The 15,101-nt window shown below is 36.6% G+C and overlaps 1 protein-coding gene across 7 annotated transcripts in view; it reads left to right on the top strand.

The window, feature by feature from the left end:
- The window catches only part of LOC130233889 (citron Rho-interacting kinase), a 139,179-nt gene that overhangs the window by 50,886 nt on the left and 73,192 nt on the right, over window positions 1-15,101 (top strand). For all 7 annotated transcript variants that reach the window (XM_056464141.1, XM_056464139.1, XM_056464137.1 and 4 more), the window contains exons 10-11: window positions 5,611-5,706; window positions 10,652-10,768. In XM_056464141.1, the coding sequence (XP_056320116.1) occupies window positions 5,611-5,706; window positions 10,652-10,768 (213 nt within the window). The remainder of the gene's footprint in view (window positions 1-5,610; window positions 5,707-10,651; window positions 10,769-15,101) is intronic.

Here is a 15,101-nt window from a genome sequence, read left to right as displayed (position 1 = left end):
AGACATACTGCATCTAAAACACAAACAAACAGGTAAACACTGGAGTGCTGTTCACTTCAACATGACGTGTCCATCAAATACGATTGCAGCACTACAGAAAACCCTACTGGAGATGTCACGTGTACAGTTGAAGTCAGAATTATTAGCCCTCCTGTATATTTTTTCACCAATTTTTTTTTAACACATTTCTAATCATAACAGTTTTAATAACTCATTTCTAATTACTGATTTCTTTTATCTATGCCATGATGACAGTACATGATATTTTTCAAGATACTAGTATTTAGCAGTGTCAACCTACACTGGTCTTACGGTTCGGTTATGATTATCATGCCATCGATTCGGTTAAATTCGATATAACTGTGCATCACGGTGCATTGACGATGTTTTCCATACATAATTAGATTTTTTCTTCACAGCAGAAGAATTTTTTTAAATTAATCTATACATATATTAATATTTGTATATTATTTGTAATACAAAGCAGTAAGATATATGAACTGTATCTTTAATTTGATCTGCTCAAAGAAAACACTCTTATTGAATGTTTCAAACAAAACTCCAATATATGCACAGAAGACAGCATGAGCATTTAGAGCAAACAAACTAATGTAAATATTATCCCGCTTGCTTTTTGAGCGCTGTAAAGCGAGTTCTTATACTCGTATGATTGGTCATTAGCTATGCTTCCATCCACCTATTTTTATGCGCATTTTTCTTATGCGCATAAAAAAACGGTTGATGGAAATGCCATGATGCGCATACATTTTGAAAATGCGCATGAAAAACGTAACGCATAACGGAGTAGGACAAACTTTTTATTGGATAGGAAAAGATGCGCATAAACTACGATGGAAACACTTTTACCGAACAAATTTCAGTATGCGCATTAAAAAAGGTCATGTGATTTTGTTATAAGAGATTATGTGATGATGAAAATGTGTGTGAATGGATAAACCAGCAAATTGAGCACACTGTAAACCATCTGAAATGTTGTTTTGGTCATCCTAAAACGCCTTAACCGTTTCAGTATTAGTGTTATAATATTATTAATGACCTCCAGAATCAAGAGCATCTGTGCTCCGCATCTGACACCTTCAAATGCCACCATGCGTTCACTGCGTGTCAGGATTGCCTTCTGAGGCACAAGTCATTTATTAAATAAAGAAATATTGACGCAGCTTCTCCTACCGCAGAAAATTCAGTTTTTACTGTTGATATTTGGCGCCAGTTAATCAGGAAGTGACGATTTTGTTCGCTTTGACTCGTTGGATGGAAACGCTGCTTTATTCGCACGTCTTTAATGCGATAATCCAGTTTTGCGCATAAAGTTTATTCGCATTTTTGGATGGAGACTATTGTCTTCAACCGCTCAACAAAGAGTGCTGTGATTGGCTTTAAAAATGAAAGCGCTACTCACTGATGAGTGACGTGGGAAGAATAGCCACGATTACAGTCTGTATGCGCATAATACGCGATTGTCAGAAGTAAACTGTGATAGACGCAGTGAAGAAACTCGCACCACAGACATGCTCGTGTCTGGATCCACAAGTATCGCTTTAACAACCAAGAGGAGAGTAAAATGTCTTCACAATTATGATACTAATTTCTGTACAAGTACAGTAAAGAAGAGAATATTGCTTGCTGGTTTTACAGCTGCAAAGAAGGCAGTCATACAAAATTGGTTTTCTCCGCACGTGTGTGCAAAAACATTTTGGATTCATAGACTCCTTAAAATAGTGTCTTGTGAAGCTACAATAGCACAAATTATTGAGGCTAGACCTAGTACCATTTATGGGTGGCAATGTTTTTCTTCCAGCATTTTGGACTATATGAAGAAATGACCATGTAAAGGTGTTTTGTTTTTTCAGATTGAAAATTGTTGATATGTCTGTTGCTCCCCCTCCCCTGTTTGTTTGGTTTAACAAAATAAAAGACATTCAAACAAACAAAGTCAATAAAACGTTGAACAAGCTGCAAATGCAAAATGCAAAATTGCAATCTGCCATAGAGCTGCTCTCATTAATGGTCAATGATCTGTAAAATTGTAGCCTTCGGTCCAATGTAAGACTGGTGGGACTTCCAGAAAAAATCGAGGGAAAGGAAATGTGCACCTTTTAGAAAAATTACTTCCGGAAATCCTTGACCTGGAAAACATTTTTAGTTTTTCTCATAGTATGAATTAGCTTGGGTTCAAACTTTAAAATTGATTTTAGTCTAATTAAAAAATATTTATTGTGGTCAAGAAAAACATACTACTTTGGGAAAAAGTTATGCTTTTAATTTTTTTGTAGGGGGTTTATTTTCTGCTTTAGGGCAAATTGAATAAAACAGGTTAAAAACTAGAGACCATATTTTTTTCACTTAATTCAATATGAAAATGCCAACATAGGCTTATTCTGAAAACGTAGCCCTATATACATTTCTGGAGATCGTAAATTATGTAGCCAGAGGTACGTATGGCTGCATTTCGTCTTTAAAACGAACGCTATTAGGCGGTATGACGCAGTTCCTTTTCGTGCTTACCAGCTGACCACTCACCTCTGTATGGACCAGTTACCAGTTTGTTCAGTGGCTTGCCGCTTGCGTCAGTGGATTTGAGATGCAGAGCAGAGTTAACCATGATGACGAGGTTCGATTCCGACGAAGAATGTTTCCAGAAAGCAGGTAAAACAAAAACAGAATCAAAAAAATAAAACAAACAAATAAATAACAGCGCGAGAATGTGGTGAAAACTGAAAACGTGGTGAAAATCAGGCTGCCGCGAGGGCTTTTTGCTAGTTATAGATTGCTTTTCCAAACACTATCGGTTGGGTTTAGGGAAGTGGGTGGGGTTATCGATCTGTCATTCAGTTGACAGCGGCCTCTGGTGGATTTACGTGAGAACAGCAGGCGGGAATGGCGTGCGAGAGAAATGTGAGATCTGAAAAAGCTTACACAGCAGCTTCTGCCGTATTTGCAATAATAATAATAATAATAAAAAACGTAGCTCCTGGGAGGTATTTAGCGCTCTCCAGAATTGTATATAGGGGTACGTAATCAGAATGAGCCTGGGTTGAAAAATGTACTTTGAATGAAAGACATTCATTTGTTTCACTTGTTTTTGGGTGAATTGTCCCTTTAATTAAGACCAGTAACACTTATTAGTCACACCAAATATAACCACATACACACACACTTTCTTCTTTTATTGGTTGCTCTTCAACCTGCTTAGCCTGGCAGTGACAGCTTTTCCTCATTTCCCAGCATGCTCTCTGGTCCTGTCACGGCTCCAATAGTGACAGATTGCAGGAGTGGATCATCTCCGTCTTTGGCCATGATCGTGTGTGTCACAATGATGATGGGTTTTAACTCAATGATTTTATGCTGCTTTTTGGTGGATTTCTTTGAAGTTAGCCATGATTAACAGGTGCTGGAAAATAGCTGTGTTTTCATCCAAAGATGCGAATTAAATTTATGCACAAAAATGAAATATCACATAAAAGACATGCAAATAAAGCAGTGTTTCCATCCATTGAGTCAAGAGAACAAAATGATAACTTCCTGATGAACTGGTGCAAAAATCAACAGAAAAAAATGGAATTTGCATTGGTAGGAGAAGCTGCGTAAATCTTTTCTTTATTTAATAAACGATTGCGCCTCACAGGCCCATAGCTAGCCTGGTAAAAGGGGTGGTTCTTTTTTTCTCAAAAAGTGGACTTTTTTGCAATTATTCACCTCATTTTCTTGTTAATTATGAGATTTAAATACTGCATTTTAGTGACATTTTAAGCACTATTTTAGCTGGATTAGCTTGTCGGATGGTCATCATAACCACACTTTTTAATGTACCAAAATATTTCCTTAAGATTTAGATTAAGAAATATGAGTACTTATTTTTAATATACAAATTTATTACATTATATATTATTAGAAAAAAATAGGAATCTGTTTAAGTTTGAACGTTTAAAGCAAATGAAAATAGCCTATTGTGATTTGTTAGGCAAATAACAAACTAGCCTGCACATTCAGCTTTTCCTCAGTCAGAATTTGGCTATTTAATAAATATTATTTATTAATAATAATAAATTAAAACATTATAATAATAATAATTAAAATAATAATAATAAAAGAGCTTTATGATTTGTTCAGCCTCTCTTGTAAAAAAAAACAAACGTTTGATTTAAAATTCATGCATAACCACAATAGCCAAATTAGTATTCAGATTAATTTTAATATGGTCCGCTTTTGGCACGTCACACCTTTTTATTAGTCATTTTTTGTTTCAAGAATAAAGTCCAAGATTTAAAATAGGATTTATATAACTTCACCTACATCCAATTGTATGTTTTCTTGCACAGCTGGATGTTGAACTCGTGAAAAATATTCATTAACATTGGCCAAAACTTATTAGCTGAAGTCCCACTGAAGCTATTGCCAATAGAGGATTCTGCTTGGTCGTAAGGTTTTTTTCAATGGGTTATTTTCACAATTTATGATGATGCAGCAGTCAAAATAGGCTCATGTATGGGACAAATTCTAGACCTTTGTTATTGAGGGGTGGATCTTTCAAATGTTCGTGTTGTTTTTGGTGTGTTTACATAGATGAATGTGGCCACTGTGTAAATACACAGTATAGTTAGGATCTTATTGCCACATTATATTGTTATGATAACATAATATATGCCTTCAGTGATTTCCTGAAGATAAATACCAAAAAAAAAACACAACTGGAATAACTACAGCAGTCGCGATCGTCTGATCTCATATGAAGCAAGAGATCGCAAGGCAAGGGAAGTTTATTTATATAGCACATTTCATACACAGTGGCAATTCAAAGTGCTTTACATAAACAAGAATAAAAAAGACAAGAATAAGAAAATAAAAAAAACAAACCATAAAAATGATTAAAAACAGACAAAAACCGATTAAAGTGTGTTAAAACAGGTTATAAAAGAATGAAAAAGTAAAGAAAGACATAATACTGCAATCTTTCGGACGTAGCACAGTGCTCATTCAGTAAAGGCACAGCTAAACAGATGTGTTTTCAGTCTCAATTTGAATGTGCCTAATGTTGGAGCACATCTGATCCTTTCTGGAAGCTGATTCCAGCCGTAGGGGGCGCTGTTAGTAGCTGAAAGCTGATTCACCCTGCTTTGAACTCTTGGAATTTCTAGTTTATTTGATCCTAAAGATCTGAGTGATCTGTTAGGTTTGTATTCAGCGAGCAAATCAGTAATGTATTGAGGTCCTAGGTCATTTATTGATTTATAGATGACATATGATGACGTGTGCAGGTGCTGTTGTGCTGTCCCATTTCTTAGGGGTAAATTTTAAAGCCCTTCCTCTTCACACTCGGTTTTAAGGGCCAAGGGGAAGGGGTAGGGGTACAAAAATAGAATTGGGATTGGACCAAAAAGTCTCAATCTGTGCTTTTTTTTCAATTAAAATGCATTAATCTTAATATAAACACATGTATAATTTTCATTAGCAGCAAATTCACTTTCTTTTCACATCTTTTAAGTACATTTTTGAAGAAAAATCATACGCTAGATGAGCAATCCGTGCAGAAAATAAAAACAAAGCTGACACTTCTGAGCATTAATGTTTCCTTCTGTCGTCTGTTCTCAGGAGCTTGAAGAAAATTTGCGGGACTCGCAGGCGATGGCGCAGCGCATGGAAACACAGCTGGAGCAGAAGGAAAAGCTTTTTGAAGACAAGATCAAGGTTGGGCCAAACAAACACACGCACACTTGTGATCATGACAAATATATCAGTGCTGTTTCAAAGTCAACAGAGCTTCACCTCCATCACTGAGTTTCTACAGTTGAAGTCAGAATTATTAGCCCCCTTTCAATTTTTTTTCTTTTTAAAATATTTCCTAAATGATGTTTAACAGAGCAAGGAAATTTTCACAGTATGTCTGATAATATTTTTTCTTCTGGAGAAAGTCTTATTTGTTTTATTTAGGCTAGAATAAAAGCAGTTTTTAATTTTTTATTAATCATTTTAAGGTCAAAAATATTAGCCCCTTTAAGCTATTTATTTGTTCGATAGTCTACAGAACAAACCACCATTATACAATAACTTGTCTAATTACCAGGGCTTGACATTAGCTTTTTTGATCACCAGCCACTGTGGCTAGTAGCATTCCAACATTACTAGCCACTCGCCATTTTCACTAGCCACACTATTGTTGTTGAGAAAGTATGTTTTTATATGCATAAATAAGACTTTGACATGCTAAAATGACTTAACTTAGATGTTGTGTTATCTCCACACGACTCTTCATTCATTTCACTTTTTGTGTGTTGTGTATGAGCTTGCTCAATGTGCATGAGCAAATGGGTTGTCACATTGAAATTAGTTTTTATTTCACATGACTTTTTAGGGCTCAAAATTTAAGTATTTACCAAATTTACCTCTGACCACACCAAAAATAAATAAATCATTTAATATTTAAATCATTATTTCTTAGCCACAAATTTTAAATGTGTCATAACAAGCAAAACATAGCTGTATACATGCCCGTTTTAATTCAACAAAACTTTTCTTTTAAAAACAATTGACATTTAAAAAAGAACTATTATCATGCATCCAAAATATGCACTGTAATCTATCCTGCACGGCTAAAGGTCCCAGATCACCAGTTAACTACAGATAAATTGAAAGTTAAACTCATATTAAAGCAATGCTATTGGAAAAAAAAAAAGATAATTAAATCATATTAACAAAATAACTGTAAGCAAAAGAAAGCAGGTAAAAAACATACCGTGTGTGATAATAAAAGGATGATCACGTGCACACGGTTAATGTTAGGCCTGTTAATAATCTGTTCAAAGAATAATTAAAACGAAAGCAGTGACCGCTGCTGCTTATAAAAGGGTTTTTCTTTTTAAATCTTGAGCTCTTGAAAGCAGAAGGACTGTGGGTGCGCAAGCATCGCTTTTTGTCCAGTCTATTTCAAAGAGAACCGATTGCAGCAGTTGCATTTCCTCTAGGCACGGTTGCTTTGCGCAAGTAAACGGGAGAGCGCACGCTTTTTAACAGCCGCGCGCATCACATCAGTTGTGCGCGCAAGAGATCATCCTCTCATTCTGTATTCACCTGCTTTCTTTTGCTCGCGCGAACGCAGATATTTTTGTCAGTCGTGCTGCTTCTCGATTCTAAGATCACATTTGCACGAATATTGGGCCATCTTTATTGTCGAACACTGCTTTTATGAAAACTACAATTTAAAAAATATTTCCAACCAGCCAAAGTGGCTAGTGGGAGTGTCTGTCTAAACCGCTGAAAATCTACCCGCATTTGGCGGGTTGGCGGGTGTTAATTTCAAGCCCTGCTAATTACCCTGATCTGTCTAGTTAACCTAATTAACCTAGTTAAGCCTTTAAGTGTCACTTTAAGCTGTATAGAATATCTAGTCAAATATTATTTACTGTCATCATGGCAAAGATAAAATAAATCAGTTTTTAGTAATGAGTTATTAAAACTATTGTGTTTAGAAATGTGTTGAAAAAAAAATCTTCTCTTTGTTAAAAATAAATTGGGAAAAACAAATAAACAGGGGGCGAATTATTCAGGGGGGCTAATAATTCTGACTTCAACTGCACATACTCTGGCTTCAGTGCTCAGTAACAGTTTAATAGCAGCTGAATGAAAGATTCCGACTCGTGTTTATCTTTGCTTTTGGATTAATCCTTGAAAGGCATAACATGTACGTTTTTTTTTTCTGTCAGTTGCATCACAGAGCACTTTATGACAAACAAAGTGCTGAATATAAAGACATACTGTATGAGAGCCACTGCTGTAGACTATACTGTATGCTGGTTTTAATGTCTTGCACGCACCTTTCCCATGCTGCTGTTTGTCGAGTGTGTGTGCGTGTGTGCGTGCGTGCGCATTTGACCTTTCCAACAGCCTGCTGCTAGTCTCTGTTCAATATTTATTTGCTAAAATGTGTGTTATGTATGACAAACAAAGTATTGAAATGCCACTGAATGTTGAATTTCGGGAAAATCCCGCACAGCTCATTCCTCTTCGTGCAATTGATTGAATGGATACAATACTTTCTCTTTTTTTCTTTTAGGAAGAGAGAGGAAACAAAGAGTGGCTGCTTGAATTGTCTCAGATTTTTTGTGTGTTTTTTTTTGCAACAAATTAATATGCATCAGACTCAGTATGCAAAATTACTAACAGTATGTAATGATAACAGTAGTATGTTATTAACAGCATGTAAAAATACTTTTTCATGACAATTTCATACTGCTATGATAAAAATATGTGTTGAATACTTTAGCTCATCCATCAACATGATTTCCCGTAGGATATAATGACCACAACTCCCTTGATTCCACATACAAGCCCGTTTACACTAATACGTTTTAGTTTTAAAACGGCTTTTTAGGATGAAAACGTTCTGCGTCCACACTGGCGTTTCACCCAGCATTTCTGAACAACTCTCTATCCACACTTCCCCGCTAAAAACGCACATCACATAACCACACACTGACATGCACTGCAGCAATGAGAGCTGTGCACGTCGGACTGCTCATCACGGATCTACCACTGGATCTAATCTCACTATATTTGTTAAACGTGATATTTAATTATTCTTGTTGTCTATATCTAATGACATATTCCCCGACTTCGGTCTTTTGAATCTATTGCTTGTTCTCAGATAACATCTTTAGGCTGAGCGCAAAGCTAAGTTAATATAATAATTAATATAACCGCGTACACTGATTCTGCACATTTGACTGATTGCCTGCATTTATTTCCTACAATGTATAAACTTATTGTATGTTAAACTTTTATAATGGCCATTATTGATTATTAAAACTGATATTCAGCAAAAGAGAGGGTATGTTTTGTATTTTCAATGAAAATAAAAGGAGGTAGTTATGTTAAAGGCTCTGTTTTGTTATAAATATGCAAATAGTGAATAGTTTAATAGAATAAATAGTGGCGGTCATATAAATATGTAGCTACACGATGCCTCAACATTTTTAGTGTCTGTTTTAGTTTCTGTTAAGTTAATATCAAAATTAAAATAGACAGTTCCTTATATCATGCTTTCATTTTATTGTTAAGAAAGTGAAACAACGTATCCAGGGTGTTGTGAATGAGATCATAAAGTACACTGTTCCCTTTAAAGATGTACCCGACGTGTCCTCGGGAGTTCAAACTTGCGAAGTCTGAACTTACAAGGAGAGGATGCAAGACTGAACTTTGTTTAGGCTACTTAATTAGGCCCCAATCAGATTGGCGAATGTCTGCAGCCACGCCTTCGTTTTCAGATGTCTCCATTTTCCCCCATCCACACTGACACGGACCAGCAGCTTTTTCAAATGAAAACGGCCACTTCAGCGTTTTCAAAAAGCTCCGTTTTCGGCACTTAAAAACTCCGGCATAGTGTGGACGGAAGGCAAAACCTTCCAAAATTATGCGTTTTAAAACGAAAATGTATTAGTGTAAATGAGGCCTCAGTCTGTCACGTTTCGGGAAAGGGAAGGACGAGGACTCAATTGCAGTAACTCAAAATGGGTTTATAAATAATCAAAATAAAACAAAAAGGCAGCAAAAACAACCAAAAAACAACAAAAATCTCAACAATGAGGTGGAAAACGTTAACAAAACTATGAAACAAACAAACTTGATTAGGAAGGCTGGCAGGAATTAGGGCTGGAAGATACGATAGGACAGGACAAGGCAATAAAGGATGACAAACTGGGACTAGGGTGGGACTAGACAATAGACAGAAGAGCAGATGACACAAAGAGACAACACAAGCCATGTGCTTAAATAAAACGAGACTAGAACATGCAGCCAATGAGAGAAACCACAACCTACAGCCACAACCACCACTACTACTACTACTCCAATGTGTACTACTACTGAACCTATTACAACGACTACTACCACTGATACTACTACTACTACTACTACTGATACTACTACAGGAATGACTGCTACTACAACATCTACATCAACACTTCTACTACTTCTGATACTACTACACAGACAACGACAACGACTACTACTACTACACATCCACTACTTCTGATACCACTATACCAACGACATCTACTACTACAGATACTACTACAACTACTACTTCATAAACCCAAACTACAACTTCAACCACTACTACTACTACTACTACTACTACTATGACTACTACAACAACTTGTAATAATGATAATGAGGAGATAACAGGACAAGTTAGGACAGTACTAATAATAATGATAACAAAAGTAGAAGTAATAATATTAATGATAATAGTGAAGAGGTGAGGGGGGTTGGGATTTCAGGAAGAGGACAAATAATATTAATAATGATGATAATGATGATAATAATAATAATAATAATAAGTAGAAAAAGAAAAGAGAAGAAATAGAAGATTAGCAAAAAGAGAAAAAAATAGAAAAGGAAGGAAAAGAAAGAGTAGAAGAAAAGGAAAATAAGAAAAAGAAGTGGAAACAATTTGCAGCAACAAAACAATGAGAATATTGAGAGAAGAAAAAAGCACTACTATAATTATGATAATATACGGATAGTAAAAACTCAAAGTAAAGAATAATATTGAAAAGAATTTAGGTAATACTATGATGAAATATTGATAATTCTGTTTGTTTTTTAGGTCTAATAACTCTGCTTATGTGTTTTATAGGTTTTAGAGACTCAAATGAAGGCTGATTTGGCTGAGAAGGATTTGCTGGAGTCCAAACAGAGCACTTTTGAAGAGGAGTCTCGCGAACGAGGAAAAGTGATCAGCGACCAGAAAGCGGTAACACATATTCTGTGCTTTCTGAGAGATTGTGTTGTTGTTTGAGTATGAAGAAGTCCTAAAAACAATCAAAGGAGTTACAAAAGTGGCGATTCTCTACATCTAGATTTGTTTTTGGAATGAAAGTCACATTATTCGTAAACACATGCAAATGCTGTGTTTATTGTTGCAGGAGTAGCTGAGGCACAAGATGTAAAGGCTTTATCTGAAAAGGGGGTGGGGTACACAACATCATTTGCATTTGAAGAGACACACAAACTTTACTTCCACCCAGCAAGGAGCATTAAGCACATTGATCGCAATATTATGTGTTTTACTTTATTAAAGTTTATTAAAGAGGTGCTTTGATATCTCTTTCTTTACTAATGTTGATGTTTGAGGATGAAACCAATTCTACAAAAAGTCGAAGGAGATAGAAAAGTAGCTATTCTCTATTGGCCCATTTCCACTGACTGGTACAGTACGGTATGGTACGGGTCAGTACGAGTCACCTTTATCAGGCATGCGTTTCCGCTGCCTAAAGGGTACCAAGGGTACTCTTTTGATAGGCGTAGTGTATGACAGAAAGTTTCAGTGGACGTCATTGTCACTCGAGGAAATGTCACAGTAAAGCCGTACGCGTCGTTCATATATCAAATAAGAAGCACTTCTCACAAAACAGATGCTTTATACACATAAATATCTACAAATAGATCAATGACCTACTGTAACGTCTGCAATTATATAAAATCAATAAATAAATGCAACATATATGAACACATACAGACCCTTACAGTCTCAGATATGTTACCAACAACAGAAAACTACACACAACATACATTTAGTCCTTATTTGGGTTCAAAAACAACACTTAATATAGCCCACAGTCAGTGCAAACCTCTCATCTGTGTCTTTAATCTTCACCAGCACATGTAGCCTCTGTTAGAACGTAATTCTGTTATTCCGAGTTCATAATAGTCCAAAAGGCGATGATAAACATGGCAGTTTGTTCATGTTTAAGATTGTTGAAACAATTTGCTCCTGTGTTTTGTCGAGATTCTCCTTTGTTCTTTCGCGCTTCACTCTCGCGTTTGTCCGTTTTCCTAAAGGATCAGATGTCAGAAGCACTTCAATAATCATGCGCACGTTATTATCATCAGCTCAAGAAGTTCGCTATTTCAAATATAGACACGCAGACGAGCGATCTCGAGCTCCCGGAGAAAGCAAAACCACTCACACTTGTAGACGGTAAAACAAAACAGGATGTGCCAGATTTTGTTCTTCTTGGCTTTGTGGCTGTACAACAAGACAACGACATGGTTTGTTTGAGCTTGGGTCGACCATGGCTTGTTATTATGTGCATATAGTATTACGATGTAATGTGTATTTAAAACATGGCAGTTTCTTTGTTTTCGTTCTGGCTAGCTCCACGAGCGAGTGACGCTTCTCTGTAAACCAATAGCGCTCAGTTAAGTGTCTAGCTCCACCTTTTGGTACTCTTTAGACCTGGTAGGTACCCTTTGCAAAGGGTAACCAAAAAAGTGGTACAATACGGTTTGCTTTTAGGTATCTTTTGATGATGGAAACAGCCATAAATGCGTACCGTACCACTCAGTGGAAACGGGCCATATATCAGTTCAGTTTGTTCTTGGAATGAAAGTCATGTTATTCATAATCTATACTGATGAGGCTTTAAAACACATGCAAATGTGGTGTTTTTTTGTTTCTGGAGTAACCGAGGTACAAGATGTAAACACTTTTCTGAAGGAGGGTGGAGGAGTGAAGAAAGTAAAGAGCAGCGGGGTTAGGGGGTCGGTTAGTTGACATTCCTGTAACGTTAGGACGCTGAACAATGGACGTGAGGATCCACATGCAGTTCATTTAAATAGAAGTCATGCAGACAGTGGTCATAAAGAGGAGCAAACACTAGCACAAAGATAATCCAAAAATACATGGTCAGAATACAGGCAAAAGGTCAGGCTAGGCAGCAAAGAATCAAACACCGAAAACAAGCAAAAGGTCAAAAATACTAGAAGACTAGACAAGGTAAAACTGCTTCGTAATGTTTGTATGAAGAAACAAGACTCAGCACTGTGTAACAGAATGTGAACTGTGTAATCAGTCTAGCTGCATTCACACCGAAAGTGGCGAGAGTGTCAAAGTAGCCGTAAATCATTAGTTTTCAATGGGAGCTGGCGGCGAGGAGCACCGCAACACATCTTCGCTGGTGTGGGCGTCGAGGGGAGTTGAAATCAAGTTAACTTTATGTTAATGAACTGTGATGCGGTTCGGCAGCAACTAATCAAAATGGAGAAGTCCAGCGCTTGAGAGAATTCAAGAGTACACAGCCCTGTGAACTTTGGTTCAGACCACAGTTGTTCCCAAGGGTTTAATCATTGCGGTCGCTGGATTTCCAATTATTTACAATGTTTTCTTACAGGAACATACATTTAAAAAGTTACTGGTGAGTTACTGATGTGCATTAATGTTATATATTTTTTCTTTAAAATATTTCAAACATATGGACGCATATTGGATATGTAGAGCAAAGCCACACCACATGCAACTTGATCTTCCCTTGTTAAATGAATTTTATAAAAAGTGTGCAACATTTTCACGCTAGAAAGCATGTTTTAGGCGGGAATGTAACTCATTTGCTGATATGCGGTAACAGCTCCTTTAAATATGAGATCAATGTGGCAAAGTTTGACACTCTCGCCACCGGAGCTGAAGGCAGACAGCATTGTCGTCAGAGCAACCTTTGACGCTTTCACCGTCTTCGGTGTGAACGCACAGTTAGATGAGCTTTCAGCTGTGTGTCAGTGCGCAATCATCTGTGATTCAGAACAGGTGTGTGTGTTGTGCATAGCGGGACTTATAGTTCATATCAGTGGCCGAATTGTAGTTCTCCTGCAATCTGCAACTGCTCGATCACTGGTGATTCAAACAATTTCAACATTGCAATCTAAAATACAGTTTGTTTTTTTAAGCAGGAGTAAATATGCAAATATTTTGATCAGCCCATTGTAATAGACACCTTAATGTCCTGCTATCGTTAAAATACACTTATTTGTAGGTTTAAAGCAGTGGTGTAGTCCTAAAAAAATAGGTTGTGTACTATTACCCACCCAATCCAAATTTTAAAAGTAGGCAAAGAAACGATGAAAGTCAATGTATATTTGATTAATCTTCGAAAAGCTCAAATACTCAATAGACAAAAATTAGGGAAGTCTAATCACCAAAACAAGTGAGTATACCGAGAGTATGATCCTCAGAAGTCGTAATACCCAAACAGCTCATGGAAAAAAGGAGGCATACTGAGTATACGTGCATATAGCAAAGACTACACCACTGGTTTAAAGTTCTGCTTAAGGCACACTCAGTATGGCTCACCTGTGCTCTCAGATATAATACATATACGCTTGTGTGAAATTATTGCATCTCAATATAAACTGCATTACTTTATATTTTTGGTATGGAAGCTGCTCTGTTGCTGAGCGTAAGGCACTGCAGCGGGTGGTGAAAACTGCCCAACGCGTCACAGGGACTACTGCCAGCCATAGAGGACATCCAGAAGAAACACTGTCTGCGCTGAGCATGCAGTATTCTTAAGGACACCTCTCACCCTGCTCACAGACTGTTTTCTCTCCTGCCTTCCGGCAGGCGCTTCAGGCTCCCCCGGACAAAAACCAGCAGACTGAGGAACAGCTTTTTCCCCAGAGCTGTCTTCCTTTTGAACTCTGCCCCTCACTGACTGTTTTGCCCCCCCCAATACACCCTCCACTCTCCTCTAACTTATACTCCTCACAATCACTGCACTATTTAACATTTGCACATATAAAGTTTGCACATATTCATTGCACTGATTCACTTATCTGAACTGTACATACCCACTGCACATAGACATTTGTAATTATGTTTATCTATCTGCACACTTCTGCTATTAATAGCATCCTGTACATATATTCATTTATTGTAAATCTGTTCATAGCTAATACAACCTGTATATAATATTCATAGCACATCCATTTGTAAATATCACCATAGTTTTTCTATAACTGCACTTTATAACTTATACCTTTATCCTGCACTTGCTGCTATTGCACTGCTGATTAGACCGAAACAGCATTTCGTTGCCTTGTACTTGTACATGTGTAATGACAATAAAGTTGAATCTAATCTAATCTAATCTTTATATCAATATAATATAATATAATATAATATAATATAATATAATATAATATAATATAATATAATATAATATAATATAATATAATATAATATAAAAAAACATACAGTGAAAGATGTTATAACTGTGAAATAAACCTTCTCATACCATGAAATAAAATTTTGG

Source organism: Danio aesculapii, chromosome 8 (genome assembly GCF_903798145.1).
Source record: "Danio aesculapii chromosome 8, fDanAes4.1, whole genome shotgun sequence".
Taxonomy (NCBI): domain Eukaryota; kingdom Metazoa; phylum Chordata; class Actinopteri; order Cypriniformes; family Danionidae; genus Danio; species Danio aesculapii.
This window is presented reverse-complemented; position numbering and strand designations above follow the sequence as displayed.